The 24,179-nt window shown below is 40.8% G+C and overlaps 1 protein-coding gene and 1 long non-coding RNA gene across 4 annotated transcripts; one reads left to right on the top strand and one right to left on the bottom strand.

The window, feature by feature from the left end:
- The first annotated feature begins 114 nt into the window (after positions 1-114).
- LOC147269298 (uncharacterized) lies at positions 115-23,873 on the top strand. Of its 2 annotated transcripts, none has more exons than XR_015109738.1 (4): positions 115-369; positions 12,948-13,076; positions 23,189-23,368; positions 23,761-23,873. It is a non-coding gene; the product is annotated as an uncharacterized LOC147269298 (long non-coding RNA). The 2 variants fall into 2 exon arrangements; XR_015109737.1 differs by lacking the exon at positions 115-369 and adding an exon at positions 5,143-5,364.
- Positions 2,409-5,090, bottom strand: terb2 (telomere repeat binding bouquet formation protein 2). 2 transcript variants are annotated; one of them, XM_086182358.1, is made up of 7 exons: positions 4,879-5,090; positions 3,929-4,010; positions 3,678-3,817; positions 3,440-3,501; positions 3,301-3,368; positions 3,157-3,230; positions 2,409-2,990 (listed from the first exon to the last, which is right to left on the bottom strand). In XM_086182358.1, exons 1-7 carry the CDS (start codon positions 4,940-4,942, stop codon positions 2,863-2,865), a joined length of 618 nt encoding a protein of 205 aa, XP_086038484.1. In that variant the 5' UTR covers positions 4,943-5,090; the 3' UTR covers positions 2,409-2,862. The 2 variants fall into 2 exon arrangements, with proteins under 2 accessions (XP_086038484.1, XP_086038476.1); XM_086182350.1 differs by having other exon boundaries at positions 2,411-2,990; positions 3,157-3,233.
- Positions 23,874-24,179: the final 306 nt, after the last annotated feature.

Genomic DNA, 24,179 nt, shown 5'->3' with positions numbered 1-24,179 from the left:
GAGACGGTTGTTCCCCCCCCGCTATGGCCACAAAAGAGCGGTCGGTTTGTAGACATTTGGTGGTGATGCGACAGTCTGAGGTGTTTACGGCAGCTTCACGCCGTTGCCGTTCTTAATGCAAGAGACTGTTGTTCTCCAGAGAGCTCGAGCTCGAGTGATTAGTACGACTCTTGTCAAAGAAGAGTTATCCATCTCCGCTGCAGGAGAATAGAGCCTTCCAGCAGGTTATGGGCCCAGGCTACGATGGATAAGAGAGTTTGCAGGGACTACATGTGTAATGCAAGCGGGAACTGCGGCAGTTACCACAACGAGCTAAAGTAGCAAGCTAACGTCGGTGAGCCGAGGAAACGGCCGCTACACAGAGATAGAGTACGTAAGGAAGAGCAAGTGGCCCACATTCAATGGACAGGCAGATGAATAATAATGTATACACGTATATTAGCGGTTATTTAAACGTCCATGTTGAGGTAGGATGTTATGTGTGTGACTGTGCTTCTGCACTGTGATTTTCAGTTTGTTGTAGTTACCACTGGGAGCCCACCAAGGGTCACTGTCGAGTTTGTCTTTTGCCTTGATGAGCGAAAAAGAAAAGACTTTTTGTCAATTTGTATTTGTATTTAATTTTTTTTTATTATTTCACATGAAGAACATTCCATGCACTCATCAAATAGCATACATAACATAAACAACAGAATAACTAAAACAACCAAAACCACAGACCAACAAAAACAACAGCGAGAAGAAAAAACAAACAAAAAAACATAATAGGGTCTTCGCCTGAAGTACCTTGAGGCTCGGTCCCTAAAAAAACCCAAAATCAAAACAGAAAAAAATACAAAACAAAGAAATGGAGGTCAGACTGGTCTTGTGTTAAGGTATTTAAAAAGTCAATTACGTTCAGTGCTTGCTTGGTTTTAGTATATTTCAGTGATTTTTGGAAGTTTTTTAGCTCATTCATGTAAACACAAAATAAGGGTCTCTTTCATGAAGCGACACCTGTGTATGTATTTTTTGGCCAAAATAATTATTGTATTATACCCATTTTCCCTTTTTCTCTCCTCCAGCAAAACCCCAAATATAATAATAATATAACTTAAGTTGACTGGGTCTGAGTCGTTCTCAGATATCCAGCTTTGAAAAAGGGAGGGAAAGGTATCTGATTCTTATTTTTGTGATTTGATCTTCTGAAAACTGTTGCAGAATATTTTTTCTTTTCAGTGGGAGGGGAAAAAGTTCCTTTGTTACAGCACCTCATAACTATATTTGTGCATTTCTTTTCTAAAAAGTTTAAGTTATCGATAAGAGGTGAAGGTGGGGAAGGATGTATTTTTTCATATATTAACATACCTTTTATTATATTCAGCATTGCATCAAGGATTGCTTTTGTAATTTCCAAATATTGTTTTCTGGTGCAATTGCAGTTATATTTGCTATTGAAATCAGAATAATCTAGAAGATTTCCTCCTGAATACATTAATTGCACCACAGACCAGATGTCCTTTCCTAACCAGTCGCCAAAGCATAAAGATTTTCTCAGAGACAAAATGTACCTATTGTTCCAAATTGGAGAGTTATGAGGGGTGAAGTTATGTTTGAAGGCCAGTTTCCAGCAGAGGAGAACTTGTTGATGAAATTTGAACAGTTTTAACAGGTAGTTTAGAAACACAAAAATCACATTTTAGGAGAAATTAAATGCCACCACATTTTCTGAATATTTTGAAGGGAATATTAAACCAGGCAGTGTTACTATTACAGATACACTGTTGAAGCCATTCTAGTTTGATCATGCCATTCATAGCTTCAAAATCAATTACATTTAATCCTCCATCTTCAACTGTGTTAACGACATTTTTTCTCCTGATATAATGATGTTTGTTTTTCCACATGAAGTTGAGATTAGTCTGATTGATGGATGGGGATGGCGATGAAGGCGAAAAAGAAAAGACTGTTGTTCTCTAGAGAGCTTGAGTGGGAGTGATTAGTACTTCAGTGTTCTCTCTAAACTGCGCGCTTGCGCAATCGCACACCTCTCGCACATTCTGAGCGCACAAGAAAGTCTATGCAGCGCATCGACTCGGTGAGTGACAGGTGTCCAGCCAATGATACAATACAGTTCACTTAGGCTACGCAGCCAATCATAGCATTGACAGCGCCGTGGCACAGACTAACAAGTTTGTACACAGTTAGCCGGTTGCTAAATCTTAACATTTGTGCCTGGTGAGTTGCACAACTCAGTAGCCACGCCTGCTGATGTAGTTGGAACGTTTCGTGCCTTCTCATTCTTTATATCTATATTTCTTTCAAATTAGGTAAATAGGATGGAGGTTCCATATCACTTAACGGGGTCCAGGTTGTAGTTTTCTTCTTCCTCAAAGGAACTTTTCCCTCCCGACAGGAGAGTAAAAGCTTCCTCTCAGGTCTCGTCCTGCGCTGGTCTTCCTCCAGAGATATTGTGGACAAGTAGTTCCGACGGCACCCTCCCTCAAATCAACCATATGCTGTAACTTTGCAACTTTCTCTGAAGACCTAAACCCAAATGTGCAGAAACTCTTGAAAGTTTGGGAGGAATTATAAAATCCATCAATCTACCCTCCTATTTTTCATCTGCCTCAAAATGCCAAGCCACGACTCAACGCTGCACAGACAGAGATACAGCTTGTTGTTTATTAGGGCCTGAGCCTGGAGGTACTTCAGGCAAAGACCCTATTATGTTTTTTATTTTATGTTTTTTGGTTGCATAAATCCAATATACATCTGCATCGCCTGAATGATTGCAGGTACCCACTCAAAATTACGTATTCTCCAGATTGTTACATAAAGCTTTTAAATATGAGTAAGTCACATGTTTCTGGCTGAACACATCTAGGAAGCGTCTGGCGATGGGTTTGACAGGTGGAAACGGGCTCCAGAGTTGCAGCATTGAGAACACCTGGGTTGGAAATCACACAGGTCACCTGAATATTTCTGCAGGCTGCACATGCTGACATACCCTGCAGTAAGGAAAAAAAAATATCCAAGAAAAAATCATGTAAAACACTTAACAACACTCCAGATAGCAGGAACTTCTTCCAGTTGCCTCACAGAGGGTGAGATTCCAACCAATGTGAGATGTGAGCCTGATTACAGGAGGCAGTCAGACAAATGTTGATGCTTCACCTGGGAGCACATTACTGGCAGGATAATCCTGTAAATCTTCATCCCCAGATGTGCTTGTGTTGAAATCTTCAGGGCTGCTGACAGAACAATGGGAACAGTTTACTGTATTCAGTTTGTGAATTATACATTTAAAACCAAACATACTTGCATCCACTGCTTTCTTCTTCACTGTCCTCGTCTTCTGTGTGGTAACTAGAGCTCTTGTGGGAAGCCTGAGAAGCAGAAACTGGCCTGATGAATGTGGTAATATAAGGTGTGATTGTCTTTGTTTAAGTCACATTACCTGTGCTGATGGTCGCTCATCCTCATGCTCCCAAATAAATCTCTTGACCACATTTCTAACCACTAAGGAGATAGTAAGATAAACACAAAAGAAGCTATCGTTCATTCAAAAAATAGAGAAATCAGTTACCAAGTTAATATCCACAAGCACTTCTTCCAGCTGGTTTATGTGACGACTGCTTTTACTGGCCTGCAAATCTAAATCTATCCGGGTTTCAGTTCCCAATGCTGTTCCTCACCGTCCTGCACCGGAGTTGGAGGCAGCACATAGTGACCAATACACAGCGATGTCACACTCCTCCGCTTCTCACAGGCTGACAGAAACAAGCTGTGAAAAATCATCACCTTGTTCCACAGGTAATCTTTGCTTTCAAATACCCTAAAAAGAAGAACTGGAGATGAGGCTTTAAAGGGATTATTGTTGGGGAATTTGAACTCATCCACTAGAAGATGACAACGGTGAAGCTCTTGTAGGCATCGTCTTAGTCACCTCAGAGTGTCTGGGCATGTAGCGTCGTCGCTGAAAAGATAATCTGCTCTTCTCCGTTTAGCAAGACTCCCACCCTCTGATACTACACAGTAAAATAAAATAGGGTGAGAACATCAGCAAAAGGTACATAAACCTTCTCAGTGTTTTCCAGGTAGACTTTGATGCTTTTCCAGCATCTAATATCTGTAATCTATAACACAAAAAATTCTCAAAATGTTAAAAGTCCATGGTAGGAAAACAGCATTTCCTCTATGGGCTCCCAACGGTCTTAAAACGCTTAAATTGAATTCTAAACTAATCCGCTAATCTGACAGACAAAACCAAGTGAAATATTTCTACATAACCTAAAAACACATTGTTCTGCATGAGAATTGCCCCCCTATACATCTATAATCATGTCTCAAACACAAATTTATAATCTTTTGTAATTGAAACTGATCCCAAACCAACCCACTAGAAAAAATAAACTTGACACAGTGCTGAGCTGCATCTCTAATTTATCTCCAGGCTCAAACCAGCTTTCAGGTGACAGGACCACATTTATGTGTTTATCTACTGTTGATCTACATCTCCCTAAAACTCACCCTGCCATAAAGACAAAACACAGCTTGAAGGTGTGTCTCCAAGGGTTATTACCCATTTGCAACCTATTGAAAATGTGCCCTTAATGCATAGATTTACAATTAAAGAAATGTGATTTCAGTTACTTCTGGTGAAATCCAGGCGCTTTTCAAATTTTGTAAATTCTACATTAAATTTCAAATCGGGGAGGGGGTGTAATTTCATATTCTCTTATTAATTTAGTGTTGTTGTTTTATTAAGCTAACTTGCTGTGTTAGCGGAGGCATGCTAGCAAGACTGGGACAGAGTTCATGACAAGAACTTGCTAAATATACACATCTGCAAATATGCTGATTAGTTTGCTCACATTAACCTAAAATTATACTCACTCCAAAAGTTGTGCCGTGCTGGTGGCACACTGCTTGAAAACCAGGCAGTTTTACTTGTAAACATAGTGACTTTGAAAAAAACTAAACAATTGTCAGGTAGTTTTAATGAGTTAATGAGGCACTGTGTTAGCGCTCAGCTAGCATGCTAGCCTGTTAGCTTCCCACAGCTCACCACAGTTCTTCATGGCTCCGTTTGGCGCTTAAACTGCTGCTGCCTTCATGTACCAGAGAAAACCGTCGGATTGTTTGGGCGGACGACGACGACTTCAAAGTGGACTATTCAAACCACCAAACCTCAAACTAGTTAAGTTTGGCTCGGCTGGGTTATTCGTAGACTAAGCTAAGTTTATGGCTATACTTAATATGTTGGGTTTTTTTCATGTCACGTAATTAATACCAAATGGGATTTAACAATTTTGTTTACCTACATGGACTCTGCTTTCTGGTCTGGGATTGTTTGAAGCCATCATGGATCACAAATTCTTGGTAAGTATCCTGAAACACTGAATATCCACATTATTACCAACATTATTACATGTGACATTATGAGTATTTGTTGTTTTTTTTTTTTACCCATACATTGTATTCAATTCCAGTGTTGAAGTATATTTACACCTGTTATCTGGTGACTGCAGTAGTAAGGAGGTACAAATACTACCAGGCTTTGCTTCCAGCCTGTAGGACTAAATTGAGGACAAAAATTCCTAAGATGTTTTAAGAATATGTGGTTTCTAGTTGTAGTGTTAAAGCGTGATAAATAGGAGTTGAAACATGGTAGAAGTTTTTGTAAATAGGTTTTTGTGTACTGAAAGACAACCAGCTCCTGCCAGTGTTGTTGCTGACGTTTTCACCTGAGTTCTGTGTCTTTTCAAGTCAAGCCCATAGATATTATCATTATTATAATAATAATCATAATTATTTTTTTATTGACTGTTCAGTGTTACCTTAAATCTACTGAGATATTCTCATTTTTCGGTGGGATAATTGAACATTTATTGAAATAATTTATTGTGCTCTTATTTCCCTGGCTGTTATTTCTTTGTCAATCATGATCTCAACTTTCATCTTTAACACTGAAGCTGCAGGCAAATTGTACTTTTGCATTAAATACACAACTTTAAGCATTTGAAAGTAATAAACACAGATGGATACCTCCCACAGTACTTTCATAGGTGTTCATCAACCCATCAAACAATTCATGTTAAGACGTCTGTATGTTATTGTTAAATGTGTCAATTTCCTTAGTTTGCCTCTGGTTGCCTCTGGAGTTGTTGGACAACTGTGTTTGTAATATTACAACCTACCACTGGATGGCAGCATATTGCAGGATAAAAATCAGGGTCCTTTTTATGGCTGACAACATTTAAATCTAATTTATTTTTTTTAATTAAATCTTTTATTGGTTCAGCAGCTATGACTTTTTTTTATTAGCCATATGCTGTTGAGTAACATCTTGGCTGCAATGGGGAAATATCGCTCCATGTGTGAGGCTTTCTCTTGAATATTGCGCATCTCATTGGATGTAAATGTGTCAGCTGTCAAGATGATAAAACATTTAATCTCAGCTGTTATGCTGTCAAATTTCTCCTGCACACAGATTCACCCACACATCGCACAGCAGCTTTTGGAGGTATGCACACATCACTGCCTGCTCCTCTTTATGCTCCTCCAGCGGGGTTGTCTGCAGGTCAGGAGCATGTTACTATCACACAGAAACACACAGAACCCATTGAAAATCCTAATAACATCATGTAGCCTTGTGTTTTATTACAGCAGCAGCCTATTAAGGGAGATATTGTTGTACAGCAGCATTGCCAGTTTACAACTGATGGGCTTGGCTTGTTGGTAGTCTGACACTCCGTCACTGTGCAGTAGGCTGCATGGAAACCCCTTACATGGTCTTAGCAATTGCATGGAAAACCACTGAACACACACACACACACATACACACACACACACACACACTATTTGTCAGTGTCTGTGTGTGTGTGTTCTGTTGACCTTACAGGTGTGACACGGTTGCAAAGAGACTCCATGTTTGGAGAATTGTCTGTCAGCTTGCCTGCACATACACTGACGGTTGCGTTCCTCCGCCGTTCAGCATCTACGACTGGTTGAACGGGAGTTCAAAGCAGTGATAACTCTGTTGCCATGACAACAGTGAAGCCACACCCTTTATCTTGCCCAACCCCCCACCATGTAGTGTTGAGAACCAAGCTGAGGGAAGAGGGGCTGCTTGTATTCCACTGGGGGTCTGTTTGACTCCGCAGATTTATGAAATATTCTAGATTTGAACTGCGGTGCAGACACAAGTTGGTTATTTTTGATCCATGTAAAATTACCAAACAAACGATTCTGATAAGGACCTGAAGCCTTAGCTTGCTCTCAGTCTTATGAGATGAGGCTTGGACTGTTGGTGGGGAATGTGATGAGGCTTTCTAGCATTTTATAGATTATATGGTAATGAAAATTATAATGAGCTGCAGCCCTAATGAATGGGATGACAGGAGCTGTATTATCATTCATTCATTCATCATTCATTTATTTGCCATGTCCTGCTTGTTTCTTTGACTCTGGCCTGCTGTGTTTGTGTTCCAATCCTCTGATGTCCAGAAATAATTTCTGAATGATGTAAAAATGGCAGGTCGTGTCCTCTTCCTCCTCTTTGTTTGCTGCTGATTCGGTCCTTTCAGCTTCCGTCCTGCTGTACAGAGTAAACGTCCGGTGGTGGCAGAGCTGGCTGACCCCGCCTCATTCAGTCCCCCTTTGTCCCTTCTGATGTTGTTCCTCTGGGTTATAACCCACAGTACATTAATGTTACACAGACGCGTTGGGGTGGCAACTAACTGTTATTCCCATTATCAGTTAGACCGCTGATTACTGATTGAGTCATGAATTCGTATGCAGCTGTTTGAAAAGGGGGAATCTTCCCTGACCTGACAGCGATGACTTGAAATTTTTTTTTCGAAGTGTGTGTGTGTGTGTGTCAGTATTATATGTATATATATGTGTATATATACATACATATATACATATATCTATATATATCTATATATATGCATATATATGTGTATATATATGTGTGTGTGTGTATATATATATATATATATATATATATATATATATACACACACACATATATATATATATAGAGAGATCTCTCTCTCTCTCTATAGCCTCTTCAGAGCTCTGTACCTTGCCCATTTATTTTCAGCTCATTGACTAGTGGATGAATCAGCTCAGTTTCACCAGGTCGCCATTAGGAGCCTTGTACAGGGATTCATCAGGGATATTGGCCAGTAAAGACGGGAAGAGTTGATTCTCCTTCCACACAAGTCCCCCTCAACTTGCCTTCTGTTCAGTTGTGTTAAACTGCCCCCCCCCCCTCGCTCTCTCCATCACTCTCAAGTCTTTCTCTCCAGCGGAACCAGTAACATCAAAGGAGAGTGCTTCAGATCACAGGTGTCGAAGGATTAAGGCCACCGCACGATGAGGTTTTATTCTCAGCCTCATCTTTGATGTAGTGTCTCTTTCTCTCACTTGTGTTATGAACCTGTATCGTGGATTGGCAGCGCGAGGCTTCCATTCTCCTCATTCTCACACAGCTACATCAAGCACGTACAATTCAGAGAAGGAGAACACAGCCAGGAAAATGTCCTGCTCAGTGATTCCCCTCAGGAGTTGCAGAGACATCAGGCAGCAGGATGTTTGGACTAGTAGATGATTTATGATAAAATACATTTTTGGGAAATTCACTTATGTTCCATCTCTCCAGAGAGAGAAAAGAGTTCCAAATATGTTTTTATTCTAAAATAACAATGTTTCATCATTGTAACAACCATATTCTATTAATTCAGGGAAAGGAGTGGCTTAAATAAGGGATGGAGGTATGCTAAGCTCCTCATCTACTTCCATTCATTGTGCTAAGCTAACTAGCAGCCAGCTGGTCTCAGTGGGTCTCTGTGGTCACGAGAGAGAGAGGGGTCTATATCTTCTTGTCCAGCACTAGCAAGGACAGCAAAAAAGGTGTATATGCCAAAAGGTTAGCATGTTTCCATAAACAATTGTTGTTTTTTTGTAAATAGTGTAAACGTTATAGTCATTATGATATGACACTTGCAGAAATACACTCAGTTAAGGTTTTAAACAATACCAGAGGCACAAGCAGAGTTTCTCGTCAGAAAAGACATTTTCACTGTTCTTCTGACTGGATTTACCATGTGATGTCATCACATGTTTTGTTACACTGACCGGCTGAGGTAGCTTGTCTGTCACGGTGAGCACTGCCTGCTCATTGTGGTTCTAGCTAGTACGGCGTCCAGGTGCAACTGCGGAGCTCACCCTTTGAGCTCATGAGAGTACACTATTAGAACTTAACACCGCTGGTTTGTTTAGGCTACTGAAGTACGAGTCTACTAATCCAACTCAAACTGATAATACAATTACAGAAAACCGAACAACACATCTAAGAGTGTTACTACCACATTAATATCGATGTCTTGTTACTAATTGAACACAATGCCAGCAGGAAATACCAATTAATGGGAAAAGTGAACATATCTACAATTTCATAGCTTGCACATCACTTGATACTCCCATAAAGAGGGAAAAAAAAGTTAAAATGAAGGAAATGTTGTTAAACTTAACTGTCTTTAGCAAAATTCCATGCAGGGTTTTTCCTGGGTGACCTTTGTGCCACCAAATTTACTGAATGTTTCGCTGCTCATGGGGCCAGAACCCAAAACATTAGCATCAATTTTGGTGTTTATTATGATGCATAATTCATATTGTTTGCAGAGGCCATCAGGAGCAATTAGGGGTTCAGTATCTTGCTCAAGGATACTTGGACATGGTCACTGGGGGAAGTGAGGATCGAACCAGCAACCCTTCAGTTGCTGGACGGCCCCTCTACCTCTGAGCCACACCGCCCCCTGTTTGCAGTCATAAACAGAAATAAATTAGTAGTGACAGAAGTTTATTTAAATTTTCACAACAAGATTAGTCAGCTATATTAATATGTTGATGTAGGTGGTGCTGATGTTGCTTATTTATGTTGTGTTTAGACAGAGAGCAGGATGTAGGAGGACAGCTGCTTCACAGTGTTAGCCACACAGAGGTGTTGAAGTTGTGTGAATCTTCTATTTGTTAGATGTGCCGGGACAGTGTGATGTGTTGTGAGGTCGAGGCTCTGAACACAGCGAAACACCAGAAGGTCCTGCCATGCTGGATTTAAGACTTTCTTCAAAGTTCAAACATCTTTTTGAGTCACATTGTGAACTCCGTACACACGTGTTACAAATGTTGTAAATTACATTAGTGCGCTTCCTTCCCATCAACCTGGATTAGCCTCTGCAACAACATTAAAGCCACGGCATGGCTGAAAAATCTCACCCTCAAATACTTTTTCCTCCACATATCTATAGTGGAAGTGTGTGTGAGTGAGACAAATTACAGGAGCGTCTGGAGCAATCTGATTTGAATCAGATTTGAAATCATTTCCACATGTGGTGAAAATCGGATTTCATGTAGATTTTGGTTGTCCATACGATCTAAAATCAATCTGAATACGCCAAAATTCCGATTTTGGCTGCTGAACAAGGCCTTCAGTATAACTTTTTGTTTCCTCAGGTTAGCCGGGTGTTGTTGTGACCAGTTTAGCATGAAGGATTGTAATGTATTTAATGTCAGCCACTCCAATGAGTTAGCATAAACAATACTGGTGGCTCTGCTCCAACAAAATGGAACTGGGCCATAATTAATGTGATCCATTACACCTGTGTTTACAACGCAATGACGTGTCAAAATGGCTGCTATGAAAGGGGTCGAGTGTCCTGATTGTGTTGGGCCTGAAGAATTTCCATACACACCAAAGGTGCCCTCAAAAACTGGAATGGATTGATTTAAAGTGAATTGGTACTTGTTAGTGTAATAATTATATTAATCTAAACCCTTAAAAGCACCTGAAACTCCATGAACTACCATGAACTCTAACCACAAAGTGGTTTTAGATCTATCACACAGTCTAATTGTTTCCTCTTCAGCCCAGATTCTATCATCCTACCAGAGTTCAAGTGGGTTCTCCATCTGTGGATTTATCCTACTAACTGACAAGCCAGCCAGAGAGCACAGCATCTATTCCTACCATCCCCAAGCCTGCTAAATCCTGTTCAAAGCTAAAACATGTGTTTATGTGAAAATAAAAAAAAAGAAGCGGTGGATATCACAGGCAATATTGTTTTTCACAGCAGAATGAATTCAGATGGGTATCTCAGTGAGAACGAAGCGGAGGAGACAAGGAGACTTTTGCAGAGTGACTGTGCTGGTGTTAGCTGTAGGCTGCACGCTGACCTCTAACCCGTGCCGGGTCACTGGGGTGTGTTGTGGAGGGACAGGAGGGTACATTGCTCCCCAGACCGTTAAGAAACCATGCATGGCAACAGCTGAGCAGCATCTGACAGTTGGGTGAGAGCAAACGTCACTGGCTTACCTTCGGGGGGGACAGGCTGGTCTCAGGGGACGAGCATCATGGCAGGCTCATACGTTAGTGTGACTGTACAGGAGCTTCAGTTTGGCGGGACAAAGAGTGAAGACGTGTTGAACAGAGGGCACCTGTAAAGTTTTCACTGACTTTAAAGTACTTAGTGTCTGAGCAAGGACAGTCTGGTCACTCTGCCTCACCAAGTGTGAGTGTTATATGCCCTCTTAGTTGCTTGCATCCAAGATGAGTCATTTTTTGGAGTTTGGAGGATGGCATCATTGCGATACGGCTGCTCCCTGGAGTTAACACCCCGCTGAACACCAGCCATCTAGATTAATGAGCGAATGACATCCATTTCTCTTTTCATTTGCTGGAGCTGTCTTCTCCAGCCTTGCCATTTTATTCAGCATGTTATATTTTTCCTGATGGGCTGCGGATGAACAGGCTTTTAGATGTTTCACTAAAGTGTAAGAAGCAAAAATAAATGTAGTTTAAGCATCATGGGGAGCTCTACCAGCTCTCACCATCTGATTAAGAAGAGCAACTGATAATATTGTATTGATAAATTCTACTTATTTTTTAGATTCTTTGTTGATTCTTTTACTGATTCCTGATCAATTTTCCTTTGTGGAGGGAAAAAAAGCAGGTTTTTAATAGTTTTAGCATGTCTGAGTCACTGTAGATAAAAGCTGTGGATTTAGAACGTGTTTAAATCCGTGCACCTGCTCATGTTTTCCTTTTCAACAGTGTGGACATACAATAGCATTTTTTTTCCAACTGTGAGAAACTGAAAAAAATGCTGGCAATGATAAAAGCAATCATTAATAATTTCACTTCTTGTTTCCCTATTTTGGATATAATATTCCCATTTGGAGACCAATGCATGAGAACAATGCTAACGCTAATGACCGATAGCCACTAACATGTTAGAGAATTATATGTCTCCTATAACTACAGGCAATATAAAACAAGACTGAAGCAGAAACTTCCATGTTTTTCCTGTAATGAAATGATGTAAACAGAAGACTTTTTTGAGTGACTCAAGGAATATTATTGGATATCTGGCTTCCTTCTTATCCTCTGTTTCGAGATCTGTTTCTTTTTGTTTTACTAGCGCAGGATGCCCCTGTCTAAACACAGAGCCCTGTCCTCATCTTATAACACACACACACACACACACACACACACACACACACACACACACACACACACACACGCACACACACGCGTGCACACACACACACACACTACCTTACATCTCTGTTTTCTGTAAGCTACCTTCATGTTACAGAACTCCTTGGTGTCATTTAAGAAGATAGTCTTGTTACTGTGAAACCGCTGCAAACATTCAACCAGAGATCATCAGTTACATTAATAGCAACCCTGCAGGTTATAAAAATAGACATTGTTGAATGGAAATCCAACAATCAAGTTATTGGTTTAGAAATACCCTCTTCTGGCTTTTATGTTGCTTACTTTATGAGTTTGCTCTTGCTTGCCAGGGCCTTACAGCAGGAAGGTTGAGGCTATTATTATTGTGGCAAATTGTAAACTGTTGAGACTAATCTGCCAGTTTGCGTTACTCTTCCAGATCTCTCCTAAGAGGCATCCAGAGCCGGGGACAAGCTGACTGGAATTCTACGCAGAGGAGCAAGCGGCATTCGGTCAGAGTGTTTCTGACTGTTGCTCTGTGCGTCTCCGAAGGGCAGGAACATACAACGTGAGTCATTCCACTGTCAAAATCCCTGGAAGAAAATGGCCAGCTAATTTCACCTAGGGTCATTATGATTTCATCAGCAACCCATCACTCTGAAACTTTTACTTTCTGCTGACGACCTCAGTGATGGAAAGAAGCTGGTCCCCTCCAGTAAGGACAACCCTTTGCTGGCATTTCACCTCTAGACCCAAAATTATGGGGGCAATGGATGTCAGGCAATGAAAAATATAGAAAATAATAACAATAATCAGAATTTCCTTTTTCATTGTAATTATTCATTATGAGATTCAAATTCAATTGTAGTTTCTACTGGCTTTTTTATGCTCAATGTAAAAAGTCTTAGAGTTAGCCAGGCCTCCAGGAAGTTACTGTAGTCCTTCATTACCTATACATAAACCCATAGTCTGCCATTATCTATCTATAAGCTCTTTATTACATTATCATTTCAAATGTGTATTGGTTTCAAATTGATTCAGCTGTTTCGATGTGTTTTGTCAGTCATCAGTACAGGCCTTTAAATTGCAATAATCTTTACAAAATAATCAACTGTGAAGGAGCCAACAGGCCAATTGTTACCTGCTGTTTCCAGGATACTGTCTACAGATTTATCAATGGCTGTAACAGAATAGTTCAGGGTTTTCAGGACCTGGTCAACTTTAGTTAAATTTACATCTTGATATAAGTGCCATTTTGCTGGATGGTGCTCTGGCTTCACAGGTCCCAGCAACATAATGTCCAGTTTGTGCTGGCATGATTTCCAGCTCCACGGTCAGGTTGAGATGTGGCAGTTCATAGTCTTTTCTCGCAGAAGATCAGCGTGTCAGACATCTCTGGAGCTTTGGGAGTGACTTACAGAGATGTGACAGGTTGTTAGTGTCGCCTATAGGAAGTGTATCAGCACGATGGCTCACACCTGTGCTGTCACTCCTCTGGGCTACATACTGGACAAGATGGTGCTGTCACTCCTGCTCGCTCTCTTCCTCCGCTGATATACTTGAAGTGGCTTTTATTTTTCGTCTGATTCCACGTGTGTGTCGCATTGCTGTCAGTTTCTGGTTTCTGAATATATTTATGACAAGTAATAATTACAGCTGAGAATTCATCTGAAAATACATTCACTTGATACAAGACGAGAATTTTAAACTAATAATGCTATTAATATATATAACTTGTCCAGCCATGGTAATTCACATGGTTGAATTATTCATCATCTCCATATGTATATTAATTTACCTCTCATATGTGTGCTGCACATTCGATCCATGTCACTAGATTAAATATTTCACTTTCATCATCTCATATTTGAAGTGGAGCATTGTCTCTTGGTAGGAGGAGCTAATCTCACCTCATTCTCTTGAGCTGTGGGATTGAAGCTCGTCAACAGGATGAATGGTCTCACTGGGAATAATGGTTGCTGTGGAGCAGCTGTTACTCTACATGAGGAGGAGAAAGGTAATGTGGTTTGGGAATCTGAGAGCAGAACTTGGATGACATTCCTGGGACTGAGAACATGTGGCTGCTATTTTGATTCTGAGGTTCTAGAGATAATGATTTATAACTCAGTTTGATTTCACGTCTAAAGGTTCCTCTGTTAGACCACACATTGTTTATATCCTGCAAAACTTGTCTACTGCCATTCCCTTTTCTATATTAATCGTCTGTGACAGGGTCACCTCATTATATCAAGAAGGGTGTTGCACGATAGCTAAAGTCCAAATCCTCCTTGCTAGACAGACAGTTTGAAAGACATTAATTCCAACATTTTGCATATAGAATTTCTTCCTTCTTCATTTATCACAATTATATATTATCTTAAGGTTGTCCTGGCCAAGAGAGCAGCGTAAAAGCTTCGCAAGCGGCGAAAAATTTCATCCAAACAATGAGTCATCGCTGTTCAGTAACATGACATGAGCGTTGAGTAGCCAAGTAGACTTTAATCCTGTTTTTATAATTGTCCATATAACATAATCCAGTTTAAGATGACTCTGCAGCTCACACCAAGATGAGGCTACGAAAAGATTAAACGCACCAGTTTGAGAAATGTGGTTTACATCATTTGTCTGCGTGAGCAAAGACTGGAGTTTCTATTACCTCCATAAAGCTCTTCAACTAAATGTATATTAGAATGAGACAGCCCATGAAAGTAAATTGCCACAGCCAAGGTTGTACCTTATAAATGAAATAAACTACTTCATAGCTGTAGTACATCAACAGGGATCTTGTACTGACTTGTTTATGTGCATCACAGACAATGACCAACAAAAACAAGGAACGTCATTTAGCTTCTGTCCAGCGAACTCAAATAGCTAAAAATATAAATGTCTCTCCTTAATGATATTTGTCAAAGACTTTACTGGGATGATTCAAAGTTTGTTTAACAAGACAACATAACTACAACTGAGGTTCTGGAGTTTGAGAAATTGACAAAAAAAGGCCCCAAATACTCGCGTGTATGGAGCATGTGTGTGTTTTGTCACATCCCCTTTCACACCAGCAGAAGGGCGAGCATTTTTCATTTCACACCCCGGCTGGAGATCGTGAAGGCTCAGTTGTGCTGCAGTTGTTGGTTCAGGTTACCTCTGCCTCTGGCGGGAAACAAGCCTGCTGTGACCTCGACCTTGGCCCTGCAGATCTGCTCAGTGCAGCAGAATCTCCACCTGCCTCCTCGCTCTTACACATGGATGTATTCACCCATCTCAATCTCAGTAGGGCTGTACCCCAACTAAGAGTTGACTTAGATTTGGCTGTTCAAAGCTGTAATTCGACTGTTTGCCCCAGGGTGATCTGGCATCATGAGGCTGAGGTGGCACTAACCACACAGGCTAGCATGCCTGGCTATTTGCCTGACTAGCTGGGCCTCACCGCTTGCTGGTCTTGGTGGATGTTCCACTGCTGAGAGTAAACCTACATGGTTAAATCATGTTGAGGATTGCCGCTGGCTCAAACGTCTGTCTTAGATGTCTCTCCCAGATGTCTCAAGTGCAAGCTCCTGGAAGCAGGGACAGCTAACTGTAGCTTAGCATGCCTCGCCACTCGCCATCAGTCGTGACTGGTTACTGATTACAATCCACAGCCACAGCAGCTTAACATGAGGTCACAAATTGTAGGTATTATCTAGACGATCATAGGTTAACAGTTACACCCCCTACATTCTTGCCTAAAAGATGCTTCACTTGTACATAAAAAGTAACAGTACAAAAACAGTGGCAGTACATTCTGAATATCAACCGACCAACTGAAGCCGTGTGCAGCTTTCCTGCTCAGAATTTAAAATTATGTCAGGAATTTTGGAACCATAATTAAGAACGATGCAATGATGACTAATTTGGTGGTCTGGTGTATTAATTCAAATAGAGATATATCTATCATCATCTTAATCCTGAAAAAAAAAAGTTTTAAAACCAAATGTCATGGGTGAATATTTCAAAGAGTAGTGCTATGATGGATGAAGAGGATGTTTGACAGACAGCAGAGCCATAAATCTAGTTGAACAAGATCACACATCCTCCATCACTGGCCCCATAACAAAGCTTTGATTAAAGAGATGGCCTTCATAGTGTATTGTGTGCTTTTAAAATAGCCTGGTCAGTTTTTGACTGCATCTTATTACTTGCTTGACAAAGTGATGCCTGGATCTATTCATTTAATGTTAGTTGCTTGTTGCCTTGTTGCACCTCAAGACCTGGGAAGACTCTGCGTTGCTCCCCACCGCACATCAGCTGCAGGGAATAAGTTTTAAAGTTTATATGTTGTTATGTAAGAAATGCCTGTCACAGTAGCGATGCAAGTCAAACGATGCACGCACTTGCAGTAAAGACACAAATGCACGCACACTCCTGTCCAATGGGCTCACGCTGTACTGTCTCGTGTTTGGTTCTTGACATGCAAGCTGACTGGCTGGCTGAGGTTCTGTTTGCCTGTTCACTTACTGGCAGGCAAACCACAGAACATTACCACTCCAGAATATATGCACAATCCATATGAACTGTTTTAACCTCAGGTTTTAGCACTCAACAGATACAAAGGGTAAAAAATACACATTATTTTAACCTCTTTTTTTTGGCAATTGTTTTTGGCAACTGAGCTAGATATGAGGTTGATACGCAGTTCCAGCAGCAGCACGCCTTTTTTTTAAAGTACGATGTGGTTATCTTGAGCTCCAGCCCCTCAAACAGATTTTTGATTTGCAGAGATCATTAAATATTCAAATGTAGTTTACAGCTGAAAAATTATCACCCATACAGAGAAGTAGAGTGACACTCCCTTTGCCTCACTTACATAAACCTAGGCGTACACAGATGGTTTAATATACTATTTTCACTCTTCACTGAGATCGCTGTGATTAGATGCACAGTGACACCTTGTACAGTAAACATGTAAGGCTGCCTGGCAACACCTACAGCGCTGCTCTGTATATACTTGATGCAAACATGCAGCCAAATTGCATTTGTGAATGCATTAAAAATAAAAACCTCACTCATGCTGAGGAATTAATCATGAGTCTGGTCATTTATACTGTAGCTGTGCACAAAAACATCTATCAATACCAACAAATGATATTGGAATAGCATCGAATATTACGGCTGCAGTATGTGTCCCTCTAATAGCTTAAACGAACTCTGTCTGAGCTCATTAGTGTTCATTTGAGTTTGAATGTCAAACAGGACATCCCTCGAATGAAAGCTGGTGCTCTTTATAAACCCTCACCGAGTAACAAAAGGGAAAAAAAAAAAAAAATCAAAGATTGTAAAATCTTTGTCAGTCACTCGGCAGAAGAGTAAAACCTCTGGAGCGTCTGAAGAGACCTGGGAGCTTCTCCATTAGCATTGGCAGTTACTGTCGTCCTTGACTTTTCCGTCTAGATCATATGAGCCTCCTGAGATCAAGGCAGTCATTTTGGAATGAGAAATTTTCTTCATACTTATATTATGACTTTTAATGTTTTTTAAATGTTCTGAATGGCTGAAGTTGATGTGCAGCAGGCTCCATAAACTGTGACCTCTCTACTTGTACTCTGTACTTTGTATTAAGGTTTTTGGGGGGTTTAAAACAGCTAATTGCTCCCCTCCTCCACCAGCATCACTTTCAAGAAAAAAGAAAACAAAAAAATGTGATTAGCACGTAGTGTGTAACTGTAGGGTGTAACCGTTGTATAGGATTGCATGTAGACAAATGTACTTTGTAAATATCACTTCCTGCATCGACTGGCTGGCGCTAGAGAACACAAACTTAGCTTTTAGATGTCGTTAGACTCATCAGTTTGTAAAAGATCTAACTGGATCTAGTGAGACATTACACCAACATTCTTGTATTTTTTCCCCCAAATACTTGTCTGCTTGAACAATGTAAAATGTCTGTACTCTAAACTTATGTATACAGTTGAACATCATTTAATTAAATAATTAACTGTTGCAGCTAAACCTGTATACATCTTGATTCTGCCAGGGGATGGGTTGGGGGGGGGGGGGGTTGGGGTCTGGAATCTACAGCTGTTTTATTGAATACATTTTGCAATGATTTATTGTCTTGTTGGTCTTGTAATGTCCTACCGTTAATTTTTTTTATGTGGACCCCAGGAAAATTAGCTGCTACCACTGGAGCAGCTAATGGGAATCCATAATAAACTAAACTACATGAGAAACCAGTTTGTTTCTGTTTTTTCATGCTCTACCATGAAATGAACCACCTCGCCACAGTATTTCTTGCTAATGGACTGTAATAATCGTATTACTTGATGAAGTGGCTAAAATATTTTTTCAGTGTTCTGGTTAATTTATTTTGAGTTTCACTTTATGTATCTTCAAATTGCACTCAGGACAATGTGCTAGGTACTTTGTTTGATGAAACAATATATTATACAAATTTTTTCATGCATATCAGTACATGTAATATCCTGGGTACAGAGAAGGCACCATTACTTTGGCCAGGTATTAGTAATTAGTAAGTAATTGATGTCAGACTAAAGACTTCCATCTGGTATCACAGTTTCAATTGTCAGCAACAGTAAAGACCACCTGACACCTACTCCAAGTGTTTTTGTTGTAGTCAGCTAAAGCCTGTTGTTGTTGCTATTACCTGTAAACGTTACTTTTTAACAAGAGGCTGAGCCATCCCATCCCTCGTGTCGTCCATCACTTAGCTCAGCATTCCCAACGCAACAGCAGGACACTCAGGGAGCAAGTATCCACCTGGCCGACAGTTAATAAAGGTGACAGTAGGGGGGGAAGCTGCCGGTGTCAAACACTGCTGACCAGTGGACTCTCTGCTGAAAGATGTACACACACACACACACACACACACACACACACACACACACACACACACACACACACACACACAAGCACACACAAGCACACGCATACACACAAAATAAAAAAAACTCATGTAAAGATGTAGTATCGTGAAACTTGTGTTTTCTCTGCAACTGCAGGAATATCTATTTACATGTATATTGCTCACACTTACAGTCACACACACATATAAAGACACATACACATGGACACACACAGGCATACACACACCCTTTGTATGCACTCTTGAAGCAGAGCCATAAATCAGCAAGTGGCAACAAACCTCATTCCCAGCTGAGTCTCTCAATCTATTTGTCCTCCTCTCAATCCCTCGCAAACTCCATCCCAGTGCTCCCACCTTATAACTGATGAGAACAATCATCTGTTACTTAGCAACAACTGGGTGGTGGTGGTGGGGAGGCTACCACTTTCTACCCCCTCCGCCGTACAATATCTTTGACCTGAGACAGCAACCAGGCAAAACAAGAGAAAACCAGTGTGGCGTGCACGTGTCGCCTGCATTTCACGTGGAATTCTGTAGAAAGAACAGCAGGCCGATTGACTCCAGTAACTGACTCATTTACATATTGCATTAGCCTTGGTTGGTTCGTGGGCTTCGTGCATCCTCTGCAGATTTCATGTGTGCCTTCACATCACAGGCTCATCCGTGTTGGAGGCATGTTTTTATTATGCAGATACTGCTCTTTACATCACATTAATTGAACCAGTCTGGCATCAGAAACGTGCCTTTATATTTTTAATTACCCTACAACTAAAGTCCCAGGCTTAACAACAGATTCAGCTAGAAGCAATAAATGTATGTGCGGTCTTTATGTATGTTTTCTCTGTTAAATAAGTGAAAAGATATTTAAACCATAACTGTATCAATACCCTCTAAACACCATCAAATTGCAAGTGCAGCAGTGTAATAGTGTTGGATGGCCCTGCATTCTGAATCAGTTTGGAAACGTACCCAGTTCCCGCTTAGATCTAATTATAGCTCCCCATTTACAATCCAAACACAACAAAGATGTTCTCCACTCTGATATTCAGCCATCACGGATATTGTTTAATTTGGTGTTACACTTTTGCAGCACTTTCATATGGAAGACCTCAATCTTCATATTTTAAGTTAGTCTAGATGTAAAGGAAGCTAGAAACCTCATGGACATGTTGTAAACACAATGGATTCAGGTCTCTTTGTGTTCATTGGTTTTCATGATATCAATATCAAGGACAGGAGAACATGCTGACCACCAACAGCTATCTATAGATTATTATCTCAACAAATATCCTACAAAACTGTGGTTTGTTATTCTATACAATGCTTGCAATAAATGAAAATGTGAAATTATGTTTCAAAAGTGAGGTCTTCAAATAGCCTTTTTTGAAGCTTTTTTCAGAGAAATTCAAGTTAAATGATCTTAGACGAGGGAAGGGTTGACTACCAGGTGTTCTGCTGGAAATCTGACTGTCCTTTCCCCACTTTTGTGAGCAAGTTAACAGCATTTAGCTTCTGAATAGGAAAACACATAGAAGTGGCACCTCTGTAGTTAAGCCCAGAGCAGTGTTACCGTGGCGATGGAGGTCTGGCGTGAGAGATTAAAGCTCTGCAGTGGAACGCTGATTTACAGGATGCAACCAGCGTTTACAAGAGTTGTAGCCCACAGATGATATTCACTGTAACCTCACCATGAGAGGAAGTGATAACTTTACCAGTTTTGACAGATAACAGGTGGATGATGATTCACACACACACACACACTGACTCATTTCTCTGCTTCCACACACATAATAACCTGTTTGTGTTTCTCTATTCTGTATGATTCTATGTTTACTCTTGGCTGTCTTTATTATTTGTATGCCTCGTGCATGAACGAGAGAGAGAAAGAGAGAGAGTGAGGCAGGAGGATCGTCCAAGGCTACAGATTTAATCTGGCCGCTGTGGTCATGTGATTAATCGTGGCCAGGGACCAGGGGATAGTGTAATTTATGGTGAGGGGGGATCAACACATTTGGATGGTTGCTGCTCCTGGGGGAAATCTCACTCTTAAACCACTCCAGTATTCTTCTCCGTCTCTCTCTAACCCACCTTAATGTCACAGCTGGCTTCCCGGCAAGTGAGCCTTTTTATTTTTGTGATAACGAGAGAGACTCCGGGTGTGGTTTTCAATAAGGAAGAAGTGAGACGTTTAGGGATGAATTACAGAGTCTTCTGAAGATGTCTGCCTCTGACCTAAGGCTGCCAAGAGGGTGACATAATTTTATAGACCAGTCTGGAAGTTGGCATCACCATGCCTGTGGGATTTTCACATTGGATTTTTAAGTTATTAATGAAAAGGAAAAGCTCACTTGCAAAGAAACATTTATGAGACTAAAGCCTGGAACACACCGGAGGCCTGGGTCAAGCATTGCATCAGAACAGGGTTGTTAACCAACTATTCTGGCTCTGTTTGTTATGGCCATAGACCGATATCTGTGTGTGTCAGTGGTTCTGGTCCACTTACAGCACAAACAGAACCGCTTCTATTCAGATTCTGTCATTTTAAATGTTTGGAGGTTTCTGCCGCCAAAAAAGTAGAAATGTGTTGCTTGTTGAGGGCCGTGTATGGGGCGTGGTCAGTGTAGCTGCTCCAGTTGATTACGATCACAACCAACAGCAGTAACCATCAGGCCTCACACCGATGGTTCAGCAAGATAATCTTCACAAATAGACATCACTTTTACAATTTTTGAGGCATAAATAACACTAGCATTATGCTACAGTTTGCAGACACCACCAGAACTCCCTTGATGCTTGTTTTGTTTTCAGCCTGATGATGTTTAATGACCGTTGCATTCTCATTTAGCCTCTTGTTAGCACCTGCAAATTTTAAGACATGCACAAGAATTCACAAATTTGGTATTAACTGCTTTTTTTATGCAGTAGAACAAAAAATTAAAATTTAACAAACTCGTGTGGCCCACCATACATTATTTCAGGCATTTAATTGAAAATCATATACAGCAAACCCACCCCTTTGAGATGAGGACATTCAACAATGCTAATTTACTCAGTGAATTATGAGTGAGCCGCTACATGTGTCAGGACAGGCGATGAGCCAGTACTTGAAGAGATGAGGCTCATTTGTCAAGTCAAGCACCAGTATATTTTTCTAAATATAATCAGAGATTAGAACATGAATCGATAATTTGCTGAGGACTGTTCATCATTCACAACTCCGAAGACCTTGTGGATGTCCGTGCCGGTCTTCCATGCTGCGGTGACCTTGCCATCCGCCGTCTCCTTCAGGGCGTTGGCATGCCTGTGTGTCTGTTTCCTTAATCCTCTTTCCAACCTTAAGAACTGTAAATAAACATCGCAGCACTTTGAAGAAGGCGAGCTGGGATGTGTTGAGTGTTTCTGGTGAGTTTTCTGCTGTTTTCATCGCTGCCAATATCCAGCAGTGCTGAGAACAGCACTCTCTCACTGACCTTCCCCGCCAGCTGCGTGCCAGCTTGTGCCATCCAACCTGCATTTACATTGGCTATCTGACTTGGCAATTTTACTGTGGGGTTATTTATTCCTGATAGTTTATGTGTAGATGGACTTTTCCGCTGCATGGACCATGTCAACAGGACTGAGGTTTATACAGAGGGATTCTCTCTTCCTTGATATTGTTTATGACTCTGAACAAATATGTAAATACAGTGACGGCGATGTGCCAGCTGATGAGGGATTCTCTCCACCTTCGCTGCCACAATGTTTTCAGATGAACGGTCCAGCCAAAAACGTTTGTGTGAACCGTCTCGAATCACACCCTGTTCTGCCTTTGACCCTTGCAGACATGAACACACCAGCATGCAACTGGGGATCCTGTGCACATGGACTCATCGCAGGTCCCCTTTGCCCTTGAGATCTCACCCAAGACTCGTGTTTACTGGGCATTTAAATGTGACACCGAATCAATCGTTGAATTGATTAGCACCTTCCCAGAGGCTCTGTGAACTTCAACCCCTGTGAGAGTGAGTAAACGTAAACCAACGCTGTCATCAGTCTGTTGGTGAGCAGAAGCACAGCAGACAACGAAAAGTGTTATTATTTAGGTGTGATGTGTGGCTAGTTTATGTCCTGCTTGAACTTTTACTTCTGTTCTCCCAGAGATGTTAATCAGCTTTGCTTGGCTCTGTTTCACTGAGCTGCCGATGAGCTCATGTTGACCAGCCTTGTTTAGTCTAACCTGCTGCAGCTACTTAAAGAGATTAAGATTATGGTAACAAATATGACATGATGTTCTTAAGATTAGGTTTGATAGATCCTCAGCGATTCTAAATGAATTACACCCACTCTCTCTCTCTCTCTCTCTCTCTCTCTCTCTCTCTCTCTAAATATTTATATGTGAATGGTAATTTCTTAGGTTCATATCAGGAGACATCTTGGAGACATCTTGGAGACATATTGGACTAAACCAACAATACTACAAATATGCTCCAGTTATATATTCTCTAAACAATAAAACCATAATAAAATAAAGGTGCAAATGAAATAATGTTCCAAATGATAATTTATCAATGAATGATACATCCATGCTACTTTATTACGAACGTATCACATGAGGGGAATCATTGAACATCCCTAAGCATTAGCAGTAGAGGGGGAACAACTGAAACACTACGCTTATTCATTCTAGTCGTTGCTCACGATCTTTAATCTGAGCCGATAATTACACGACAAAAGTAGGAAAGTAGGAAAGGGAGCACAACAGTTTTTGCCTCCACACTACTGATTCTGATTCCTGAATGTGTGTATTGGTGGAGCTGAGTACTAAAAAAGTGT

The sequence above is a fragment of the Aulostomus chinensis genome, chromosome 2 (genome assembly GCF_037954235.1).
Source record: "Aulostomus chinensis isolate RoL2024-O1b breed Wild chromosome 2, RoL_Achi_v1.0, whole genome shotgun sequence".
Taxonomy (NCBI): domain Eukaryota; kingdom Metazoa; phylum Chordata; class Actinopteri; order Syngnathiformes; family Aulostomidae; genus Aulostomus; species Aulostomus chinensis.
This window is presented reverse-complemented; position numbering and strand designations above follow the sequence as displayed.